General features: G+C 38.1%; 1 protein-coding gene across 4 annotated transcripts in view; it reads right to left on the bottom strand.

The window, feature by feature from the left end:
* LOC141906471 (uncharacterized) overlaps window positions 1–12,933 on the bottom strand; it is a 35,309-nt gene that overhangs the window by 18,327 nt on the left and 4,049 nt on the right. The window contains exons 1-2 of one of the 4 annotated variants that reach the window (XM_074795775.1): window positions 12,489–12,713; window positions 2,617–2,754 (exon numbers count right to left, since the gene is read on the bottom strand). In XM_074795775.1, the coding sequence (XP_074651876.1) occupies window positions 2,617–2,754; window positions 12,489–12,535 (185 nt within the window). In that variant the 5' untranslated portion in view covers window positions 12,536–12,713. Of the gene's footprint in view, window positions 1–2,616; window positions 2,755–4,226; window positions 4,347–7,051; window positions 7,750–12,488; window positions 12,714–12,933 lie in introns of those variants that run through there. The other 3 variants (XM_074795774.1, XM_074795773.1, XM_074795772.1) reach the window with 3 other exon arrangements.

Raw genomic sequence — 12,933 nt, 5'->3', positions numbered from 1 at the left:
AGCCATGTGTAGAACGACGACGAAGCATATATACAGCGAACTGTATACATCTAGCTATGTGTAACCGCTGTGGTCAATTTTCAGCTCCGAATTGTTCAAAAATACTTGAGATGATTTAGTCGGTGTCTTCACCCTATCATACGTGAAATCATAATCTTACTTACTCGTCGAAGTCCATACTTAATTATCTACCAACGAAAAGCCGCGAGCATTTTCACATAAATGAACAACCTAAGTCTTGAAGAATGTCAGTATAGGGGGCTGACCTTCCCTATACTTTTACTTCGGTCACGGCTAGCTGTTCGGGGCTTTCAACTAAATTCACGCGGCAGTAATTATTATTTATTGACACGACAATCGACTGAAAGTGTGACTGTAAGATATGAAATAATTCACGATTTATAACATGACGAGGAATGCATTAAAATTCAACTTCAAAGTGTGTGATATTTATTAGTGTGAACCGAGGTCAAAACCTATCCTGAATTTTCGTTTCAAATATTTCGAAGGTACTTTCGAAAATGGGAACTAATTCATGGATATTCGAAAAGAACAATCTGCCTGTGAGAATACAGGGTGACTGACCACACTACCAATAAAGTTTTCCATATTATATAAGAAAATTCCAAGAATGAATCTTGGAAATTTCCTGCTTTGAAATGTTACAATTTATTCATTTTTTATGAATCGTGCATTGACAAAGAGACGTGTGGCCAATATCCAAATTCCCTGAGTTTTCCAGGATTTTTGTGAAATTCCTCAAATTCCTAGTTTCCAGGTTTTTCTGGTCAGTGGTCACCCTGGAATAGTTTGAAGGAGGGCGTGGGTAAACTTTCGATGTGACGCAACTGATTGCAACTGGTTGCAAACGTGTAGGTCAGTCGCAAGGGCAGCCCAGTGGTTGCTACTGGGAGAGGCGGTCGCATCACGTTGCAGAAAGTAGAACATGCGACTCAATGGAACTGGCATCACTGGCAGTCGCAAGGGCGCGTAGGTCGGCAGATCTTCAGAATATTCCAACGGCCTCCTACCTTAATTTCAGTAACCTTTACAAACAGACTTACTCAAGCTAACCAGCCCGAAGTAAATCAGAACAAATTATGAATGAGGCATAAGTGAATTTTAACCAACAAGTTCATTTAACCGATAGTTGAAATCCTGCTTCATGAACTGAACTGAACGCTGGATCGTCATTCATTACATATATCACGCACATGGCCTCGAACAACTGTGCCTCTATTGGGCACCAGTTCCTTAAGAAAATGGATTCTAAAAACTAACAGAATATTCGAGCATCGTCCTACCTTAAATCAAGGGTATTCCAGTAATCGTAATTAACAGCGTTACTCAAGCCAACCAGCCCAAATATATTGGAACAAATCATGAATGAAGGATTAATGAATTAAGCGATAAGTTCAACTAACTGAATGTAGACGGTCCTTCATCATGAACAGAACTGATCACAAAATTAGATCGCTATTCACTTTATATGGGGGCTAACACATGGTCTAGAGACGACTGAACTCATTCTCAGAAATAAATCCACGTAAAATAATAAACAACTTTTGTGTAAAATGGAATTTTCGGTCGCTGGAGATATTTGTTTAAATGATACAGTAGACTGAATCTATGGGATCGGAATTTTTACAAACTTTCGACAGCGAATCGACAGCGAATCGACACAAACCGGCGAGTGAGCGAATGAATGAATTCCGTAGATTCCAAAACAAATTATGAAAAGATCTTTAACAATATCGTCTGCACAATCTATCTAACCGGGTAATTGTTATTTATTTACGAATGTCAGGAGAAAATTGCGCTGGTGCTGGTGGTTTTATGATCGGAATTTCTCGCTCATCAAAAGATCTTTAATGAACTATTCAGATAAATTTCTGTCTGGGAATCCTACCCGATTACACGATTACCCAATTACCCCCACCAGACGTGGAATGCTAAATTACGTACGACTTTTCGGTGAAGTTATGCCGAAGAAAATTTCCTAGAAATTGAAAACATCGACAAGAAAAGATTCATCTGCTTCTGACACAGTGGCCATTTTCCCCTCATTTTCCTGACGTTTCTATGTCTTAACACAAAATTCCCTGAGTCAATCTGCGGCAGGTGAATGGAAACATTTCTTGGTTGAAAATGTTACAATATATTAACTTTTCATGAATCACAAATTGATTAAGAAACGCATGGTCAATAGCATAGGCCTATACGAAATCCCCAAGTTTCCGGGTTTTTATGTCAAATTTGTCAAATTCCCAAAGGCAGGATTCATAGACTGGTATTACCTTTAACCCGGAGCCTAACTTAATTCATTTTGAATTGAGTTTAAAGTTTGAGTTTTATTGGGTTAAAGGTAATACCAGTCTATGAAACCGGGCTCAAGAGTCTACCCTGATGTTTTCTAGATTTTTCTGATTGCTTGAGTTTAAATCCAGATTTCCCAGGTAAGTGGCCGCCCTGTCTGAGACGAACGTATATAAGCGTATGTGGCTGCTAGTTGCTATAGAAACTCGGGTTAACTGAGCAACTCATGCCGATCATCGACGGGTAAAATTAACTATGAATATTAATCAATTTTCACCTGTTGGACTTTTATTAACTCACCTCGGAATGTCAGAGTGTTTCACAGGAGGTTTTCCGATATCTGGACCAGTTTTTGGTAGTTCTATCTTTCGTATCCCTCCTCCTCCTCCACCACTAGGTGGCACTGGCTCTGCGGCTTTACTGCTTTCATTGCTCGCTCTGTAAAGACAAAACCGATAATAGTTAGAATAGCCACGTACACTACCGCGTAGAGAATAGCCTGTACGCTCTGATGTTTAATACCTGCTATATACAAACATTTTTAAAAGATTAGAAAAGAAATTTACAACTCAAGCATTAGAAACAAAAAAAAGAACACAATGTTTCAGACACTCTCCTAGAGACCATCGAAATGTTGTGTCTTTTTTATTTTCGATTCTTGAGTAGTAACTTTTATTTTTAATCTTTTAGAATTTTTGTATAGAGTGGGTTTTGCACTTCTTACAAAACCGTTAGATTTCAGATTAGAGGCGAAGTGGCTCTGGTCAGATGAAAGACAAAGTGTCTTATCAGTTAGTGAAACCTGACCATTGTTCAAACAAAGTGATCGGCGTTAAACTACCTGTTAAACTACCTGCTGCTCGGAATGTTCTCATCTCGTAAATAAAATCTCATCTCATATAAAATTTACAACATTTTCTGCACTCATATGTTCCCATTCAGTTGAGAATTATGAGTCTGATTTATAGCAGGTTCACACCGTTTATAAAAACATTATCTTATAGTTTTATCCTTGCTGCGCTATATTCGTTATCAATTATAGCATAATTTCGAATTCCGCAATGACATTATTGATATGAAATCTTTTTTTTGTTGGAAATTCACATGATTTTCTCGTTCGAATCCAACAATACAAAGCAAATATGTATATCGAGGTACCTGACATAAATTGCCGGTATTTGACACGGTCATTAGACAGAAAAAACAATCTTAAAGGGTAAGTATTAGAAATAGCAGAGATAAAATATTTGTTTTATCAAATAAAATCGAAATAGAAATATTCAGTGCCCCCTTATTTACTGCGGGGCCTCGCAGGGTAAACTAACTGAGATAACCCATCATCTAGGTGGGACCTTGCAATTTTGTCCCTCATAATGAAGAGGATATTTTTTATTGAATACTAAGGACCCAATATCAAAGACTCAAGATCCAACTCTTAAAAAGTCCTGAAACCCGAAAGACTGCCTGTGGTCTAGGCAAAAGGCCAGTAGCTTGAGCCCGAGAGCACAACCACATGGATCATATAGCATAGTAAGGCCGAGGCTAGTAAGCACTTTTAAGCAATTTTGTAAGACTCCTTTCTTGTCATTTGAGACAAAAGATAATTTGAGAAAAACTTTTGGGATACCAACTGTCAAAAGTGTAGGCGCTTCGTTAGCACTTTTTGAAATTTTTGTGTAAAGCATGGAGACTTGCTATGAACCCTGCAACCAGATCCTACATAGGTACCGGGTAGATGTCAAATACTAATAATATTTACAATTATAACGGAAATATCAATTACCTTTGATAGACACTTTCAGGAAACATGCTCTTTTCTGCTAATAATTCAACAGACCTCATGAAAACCTTATCAAATACTATATATATATACTTTTAATACCATTCACAAAAACAGAAATATTAATTACCTTTCATAGACACTTTCAGCGTACATGCTATTTTCTCCTAATAGTTCAACAGTCCTAATGAAAACCTTATGAGGCATGATTACACAATACACCGTCTGAGAAGGGTATATTTACTGAGCGTAACTAAGGCACCTTCCGATTAAAAAGTCATCTGATATCAACACATCGGAATTTCTGGCAACCACAAAAAAAAAAACGTGAATAGTGTCTTACTGGGAGACACTCGTCCAGCAGTACCGGTATAAGCACTTACTGAATACTGAAAGTTCACAGACCAATCACTATTGATTATTGTAAGACATCAATAATAATCTCGATCTAACATAAATTCAATACGATATGACTCATCAATGTCCCGGAAGCGCATAAAAATTATCCCAGGTACCAATACAGACAGGATTCTAGCTGGAAACATGTATTTGAACAGTATTTTCAGGTACCCCTAGACACAACACAGCTAGAACTAGGGCGAAACATATTCAAAAGTGCAGAATGTCTAGAATGTGAAATTGTATTCAATCTATACAAGATTCGACAAGACACCTTTTCCCAATGTTGGTATATTCTTATAAAATACTCGATTCCGTTTAGGAAAAAAATGCCATCAAAAATGAAAATATTTTCGTTATCAAATCAAAAGGTAGTCGAATACCCGCGGAATGTGATCCGACGATAGAGGTGACATACGTCGCAGCAAAAGGCTCTAAGTCCAAGAGCGAAAGAATTTCATATCAAATATTTCGCATGTCATATCTAGGCCTATAATGATCTGTAGTGTTCTTTTTTTCTAGCAAAAAAAAGAACTAAAATCAACGAAACATACGTTTTCAGAAATGTTGGGTAAATTAATGATTTTTATATTTGACAGTCGGTAAACATGATTTGAATCGAATCCGATGAATTCGATGCGCGTCGTCGTATTTACACGGGCGATAAACGAAATATTTCAATTTGACGGAAAGTAAACTTCAAATCGAATACGGCATATCATTGAAACGCGATCGGATCGATGAAACTATTTGCCGAAGCCAACGAAACCTCGAACGAGAATTCGGAACTTTTTTTATCAGAATTCCAGAATCAAAAGTTCACGCCGAGCCACGGTAAAAACCGAAAAGAGAGACACAGTTAATAGAGGAATTTATGTGCAAATATTTAACAATTGTTAAGTGTTTAGTTTGCTTATACATGTAAAGCGACAATTGCTTCCTGGCTGTTTGTACAGGCATTTATTTCATTTATCGGCGGGCCGCCCGGACTGGAAGTCGTTCAAGATGAGCTTTCGACGAGAGGGCGAAAAAATCGACCGTTCCCAGAAATCTTTGAATGTTTGAATCAATACCAGGTAGTGATGACCTCACAGCAAAGACAATGGAGGGTTTGAATTCGACCGGAAGTCGAGAAAAACAATTCAAATTTAGCCGAGAAGATGAATGTAGTGGAGAAATCCCGCAATAATTCAGGCAAAGATGAAAAGTTCATGAATAAAAGTGTATACATTATGTATATTTGAGCATAGTTTCAGCTTAAGACTAATAGCCATCATCAGGTGTACGGTACTGATATGATGGCTTAAAGACTATAAGCCATCATGAGAGTACGGTACTGATGATGGCTTAAAAACTATAAGCCATCACCAGAGTATGGTACTGATGATGGCTTAACCCTTTCAGTGCTGACTAATTAATACTCTATAGTGCTGGAGAAAATTTGAAAATTCTAAAAAATTCCACCCTAGTGTGTTGAACAATGGAAATACCACTATAGTGCGTCTACACCGCAGTGCGGTGTATCGTTAGTTACTAGTATTTCACTATGTTTGACACTTGCTGCCATTTTTCAATAGAGATAATTACAAATTACTAATTACATCAATACACCGCAGTGCGGTGTACTAGCAAAATCCATCACTGATTTATACACCGCACTGCGGTGTAGACGCACTGAAAGGGTTAAGCAGTACCGTGCACCTGATGATGGCTATTAGTCTTTAACCCAAACATTGCTCAAATATAATTGTTATTTGACGCACGAGCTTTCGCTACTAATGTATAGTAGCTTCATCAGGTGAATGAGTGATGAAGCTACTACACGTTAGTAGCGAAAGCTCGTGCGTCAAATAAAATAGTTAACAAGTTCTGTAGTAAAAGAGTGTATTATATATTTGAGCAACGTTTCGGTTAAAGACTAATAGCCATCATCAGGTGCACGGTACTGCTTAAAGCCATCATCAGTACCATACTCTGATGATGGCTATTAGTCTTAAGCTGAAACTATGCTCAAATACACAATATACACTGCTATTTAAGAACTTTTTCATCTTTGGCTGAATTATTGTGGGATTTGAAATTAAGGCGACAAAGTGTAAGCAGTACACAGATGAAATCCTGAAGAGGTAATGGCTTTTAAATGGCGCTGATTCCCGTAGAACACTGCCTCCACACTGAACAGAGAAATAAGCTTAATGCTCATGGAGAATTCATAATAATCTTTTGAAATTTATCAGATATATCCGGCGAGATGTTGATCCCTGAAGGAAAGAGAAGTGCAGCAAAACTGGTATTAGTTGATCCAATATTTATTATACATTCAATGCCTTTCAGACAGTAAATACTTCGCAAATCTCCCGTAAATCTGGGTTTAATCCCACCGGCATATTGCGACATATTGCATAAAAATGCATCGTTACATTGTTCGTTATATGTGATTCATATGCAAACAAAGACACGAAAAAATACCTACTTCCGCGTATACATATATTACCACCCTCGATTGTCACAACCAAAAACGATTCCAGAAAAATAAACTGATTCACACACACTCACCGTTTCAAGTATAAAACTTGCGATTGAGCCGTTATGTAAAATACTCCATACGTCTTCATTCTGCGTGTGAAGCGCGTCTACCCCGTAAAACTGACGCTCATTACTGGCGAAACCTATCGATGCGAGGTGTTTTAAATCCTTGCCGCGCTAGAATTCTCAAAAATCCATCAAGATACTCGCGTCTTTAAATCCTACGCGATAACTTACATAAATACTAGCAAATCCGAAACAGATTTTACAAAGGGCACTAAAGGAATAACATATTTGTGTGTATAATACAAACGTCTGTGTTTTGTCGAGGTAATCCCAGGGCAGGTTCCTCGTAAATCTTGTCAAAACGACGACTTTTCATATTCCTCCATCGCGCTCGAGCGATTCGAAATAAATAACGTTCGTCAAATCCATAAAACAGCATTCCTATTATGAAAAACAGCATCGACCGCTCAGTAATTAATATCAAGGTCCCTCGGCAGTGTCAAATGACGGTCACATTTTAGTTTTTTATTTTTTTCGATAAACAAATGAAACGCTTACATAAACGAATAGATATTTCAACATTTCAAGACGAACGTTTCCGCAAACGAGGACTAACGGACAAACGCCCGATTATACACGGTCCTTCCTTTTTAATCGGAATACAGGCCGACGAATTAGAAAAATAAAAGTTATTCACGAGAGAAAACGTAAACAAAATATACACAAGCAGTTCGTCAAGAGCGCGCACAACGGAAATTCCTTTTCATATGTTTTTCCTGTTTGCGACGAAAACAACGAAATTGACATTTCAAGAATTATACGACGTTGACAATCGATGAAGCAGTTATCAGCGAGACACAATTCTATTATCCACGCGCGATAAAATTGCAAATACCGTTCGAAATATTTGCGAATATCCGTATTTGCAATTTTCTAACTATCGAAAGCTGGAAGACAGCGACTCGTCCTCATCGTCTCCTCATTCTCCGCGTGGACTGGGAGCGATGAAACTGTTGATATAGTTTCCCACGAGCGTCCCACAGTCAGACATGCGTCTACCACCGCCTCGATCTATATTATCAATTATTCACCATCCAATGCGCAAATTATGCCGAAGGTATTCGAATGAATTCTAGTCGGGTGGAATAATATACATTATTCACAACCAGCAGGAACCGACCACGAGAACATGGCTTCGATATTAGAAATTTTTTTTTTTTTTTTTTTTAGAGTCCGGGGTTTAATTCTGTTCACTACGCGCGTATATTTATTGCCTAGCGTTAACGAAGCTCCGAATCAATTTTCTCGATCGATCAATTAATCAATAAACCAATCGATGAGTGTCTGATTAAACTCTGGGCGAATGAAGCGGTTTCATTAATACAGGTGTCTCGCACAATAACAGCGTCTCAAACTCTGTACAGCTCATGTACATGAAAATAAGTCAGGGTCCCTACAGATCAGTCATTCCTGGATATACAGGGTCCCTAAAGACCAGTCATTCTTGGATAAAAGGAGTTTTCAAGGCGTTTCAAAGTGGAAGATTTCAAATTTCGAGGAAGCGTCTGCATCATTTTCATATCCCAATGACTGAAGACTCCTCCTAAATCGGTTCTGTTTATCCCGGTAAACCATTCATTTGGTGGTTCCATAAGCAAATTTTTATCCTTTACACTACATAAACTTGTTTCTAATTTGGCCTGAGTAAAAAAATATTTCAACTTACCAATTTTTATGCATAGTTCATTGTACAACTATAAACTAGACAGAAATTTCAAAATTTTGGGCATTTTGCTCTTTAAACGCATTTTCCGTTTAGGAGTTTTTAAGGAATCAAGGATTCGTAGGGACGCTGTAAGTGTTGGATGATTTAATGAGGTTAATTCAGCACAACGCAGATTGCGTTGGATCATGAAATCAAAAGTTCATCACATTTGCATTAAATATGAATGATCCGACATTAACAGTTAATGGTTAGGGTGATGCAGAGGTTACATGAATCTAAATTCGCTATTGCGCATTACGTACCTGGAAAGTTTAAATTTCAACATTATCACATTTATTTTTCAATCGTAATAAACAAGTCCGTTGCTCGTACATGCCCGGTGTCCTCCCAGTGTCCTCGAAAGAAGAAACTACGCGGTTTCTATAGCGACAAATCAGTTCGGATTACGAAGAAAATCCATAAAATCCACGACCGTTTATCAAATCGTCGAACGTTTGGTCCGAATCGACCGTTGCGCCGAGTTTAAAGGGTAATCTGTCTGGTCGCCCGGAGATCAGACGCGCAAAAACCGTCACAAACCGACAGGGCTGTTTCGCAGTCCTGAGTAAACATACGACACATCTGCCCCGGGTATCGCGCAGACAATCACTGTTACAAACTATTATCACATACATTAGTTCATTCTTCTATAGACGCTACAGTGCTGTAGTTTATACATAAATTACCCTAAATATACCTGCCGTATATGTTACTGATCGCAGGTAGGTATTCCAGTTAGAGTATTCACCGATATACCAGACAATTATCAATAACAGTTGACATTCTCAGGAAACAGTCGACTCAGCCTAGACCTAACGTTTATCACTACACTATTCCGCGGGAGGATATGATAATAAATGTCTCAATCGATTACTCCAAGACCAAATAGCTTTTTGATTTGTATCCAGCTGAGTGTCTATCTAATTCCGCGTGATGACACTACTATATATCATCGATGTCGTCGTCGCTTGTGGCAACTTCGATTTTTTCCTGAATGAATCGTGCGAAATCTATCGACTACAATCAACGTCATCACAACAAAAATCAATCGATGTTTTTATTATCGAGTGTGACGACGACGAGTTCATCTGAACGACTGTGCCGTGTTCGAGGTCAGCAGTTCAGTTCACTCGGTACAGAATATTCCAAAATGGCTGCAAGGCAGTCAGTTATGTCCTATAAATAGCTGTGGTAATTTACTTAAATCTAACATTTCTATTTATATCTCCACAACTCCCTCTCAAAATGAATCACATTCACGAGTTCACCTTGGAAATACCGACGAAGAAAGCGTTTCGTTTTTAGGGAATATTATGAAAACATTGTGGAATGTTTATACGCGATTTTAAAGGCGAACATTAATACATGACCAAAAACGGCGTGCATAAACCTGTTAAAAATATACAATAACCGTTCTCGATTCAACCGGCCGACATATATAGTTACGTGTAATAAATTTCATTACAATATATTCCACTATGCGTGGAATGTGTGCCATATGGGTATATTGACAAAGAGATATACGACCACAGTACCGTTACCCGCACAAGGGTCCCATGTGTCGCTATTAATTGAGGACAGCTACACTCGCACAGGGGGACACTATACCATCCCCTTGCCCACCCCCCCCTTGACGCCTGCCCGCTAAACCCACGCTTCACGGCGTGCGGACGAACCCACAAATGTATCGTAGCGTCTCGGACGCATGGCGCATGACAGTCAGACATAAAAGGCAAATACGAGTATTAACCATATAAGGCAAGTGTCAACAAATACCGTATAGATCCGTGAAATATGAGTAAACAATATAATTAAATTAGGTTCTAGTCCTGACTGTACTGTAGGTACTAGACCGACACAATGTACGCATGATTATCCCAGAAAATGAGCCACGATTATGATTTCATATTATTCCTTTTGACTTCAGATCATGACTGAACCAACCCTACGGATTATAGTTCCTAGATTACGTAATACATTTGTAATAAATTAGTTTCTCAATCATATACGATTCCGGATTTCGAATTTTATTCGATGTCTATCCTATAATTTATACCAAAAATAAAACGTAACATACCCGATGATATAACTGTGCATCGGATATAAATAATCACGACAGTATTGGTAAGAATCATGGTTGCCATACAGTTACATGAATTCAAAACTCCCAAGTTTTAACGAAGCATCTCAGTGTGAAGGATTTTTCAAATTTTCCCCAATGGAAATATGGCCTTTGAACAGATATCACCATCACTTTCAACATTTTAATGGTAACTGGTTGATAAAGGTGATTTTCAATGAACACTGAAGTAAGTCGCCCTCGGTAAATGCTACATCAATTTCTCAAATATTTCCAGGATAAGAGGAAAATCTATCAAGTTCCCAAATATTTCCAAACCTGGAAACATCATTTCAAAATCATCAATTTTTCCCAGCGCTATGGAAACCATGTAGAATTACAGAACATATGCTACAATAAAATCAGGGGAAACCAGCAATAAAATGGAAGTGTACTCAATAATAACATCAGTGATAGACAACAATACAATGACATATCCTCCCTATGTAACTTGATAGGAATGAATAGGATTGAAATATTGTATTCTATCCCCTGTTTGGAGGAGTTGACAAATTTCCTTTTCAAAGTCAAATTTTCCATGTTTGCCAAGGATTTTATCGAAATGACTCACGGCAAATGAACAAGATATCCAACAAATATTCGAAGATTTGGAATTCCGCAAAAAAAAATTAAATGAAATTGTCTGATCTTGGTAGCCTACAGTTCAACTCAGAGAGACCATCCCAGAATGAGCTACTTACCAAAATGTAATTTTGATAGGTGAATGATTGAAAAAGAGATATTCAGACGGAAATTGAAAATTCCGGTCCGTCAAAAAATGATCGGCTGAAATGAGAGGAAACTGCAGAACCAGTCCAATGAATCAATCCTGCGACAAATTCAATAAAATCTGCAACGGCACCATTCCGGGTTGGTTATATCCAATAAAACATATGCTTCATATGAAAATTATTCAGGAATGCATACGAGAAATGTTTCGAAACATGCCACATGGCATTCTAATCCAATTTTTATTAAATAAATGTTTAAATGGTGGTAATCAATCCAGGTGTAGGCCAGACGAGTCGGTAAAGCAGGGATAATTGATAATTGAGAATGATACGGTTATCACCCCATAACAACACGAGTCCTACAGAATTCACTAAATAGCAGTGAAACTAAGATAGAGTGGCCAGTAACCTAGAAAACCTGGAAAAGTCGGGTATCAGGTGTGACTTATCAATACCTGATCCATTAAAAATGAAATTAATCACGGCATTCTAAACCTAAAAATTTTTTTTCATTCACCAGTAGACTCAATCAAGGAAATTCGTCGGATAATATGGAAACTCATGAAAATGGGGGAAAAGTGTTCACCCTGTGTAACAAAATGCAATGTATGGCACCATGGCAAAAGAGAGGAGCAGAGGCTGAGTGGGTTAAGCTGCCGGCCACTGGTCTCGTCAATCTCGTGGAGACAGAGTTTCTTGGTCGAAGGTTCTTCTCTGGTCTCTCCCCCAATGGGAAAAAGAAACATCGAATTCGCTTATAATGCCCTACGTGGTGCTCAGTGGGTTGAGGGAATTGAAAAAAATGATCGCACTAAGGCCGGTGTTCAAAATACATTTCTTACTTACTTTCTTTTCTTCTTCCTATGACTCAATCTTCTGATTATGGAACTCATTTTCGCAATTCGATTCGATCGTCAAAATATTTATAGCTATTTATTTACGGATCAGATTACGGTAATCATTCGATTAAAAATCCGTTAATCTGACGATCTCTTATATGCGCGTGTCGCCAAATCTGTAATCCATTTACGAGATGACTAACCGCATGTACGCAAACGCGGCGAGCTGAACTCAAAAATTGTTTTTTTGTTGTCGTGATTCGTCACACACACACACGGGATATATATATATATATATATAATCATTGGCGCGATAGAAAAAAAATACAGCCGATATTATCATATCAAGAATGAATACTTGTCGACAGAAACGCTGAATACGAAGTTATTAATAAATTCCGGTCGTGTCGATTCATCGAAATTCTGGCAACGACGACGACGATAACTCGCGT

Source organism: Tubulanus polymorphus, chromosome 5 (genome assembly GCF_964204645.1).
Source record: "Tubulanus polymorphus chromosome 5, tnTubPoly1.2, whole genome shotgun sequence".
In the NCBI taxonomy this organism is placed as follows: domain Eukaryota; kingdom Metazoa; phylum Nemertea; class Palaeonemertea; order Tubulaniformes; family Tubulanidae; genus Tubulanus; species Tubulanus polymorphus.
The sequence above is the reverse complement of the archived record's forward strand: the minus strand, read 5'-3'. Positions and strand labels throughout refer to the sequence as shown.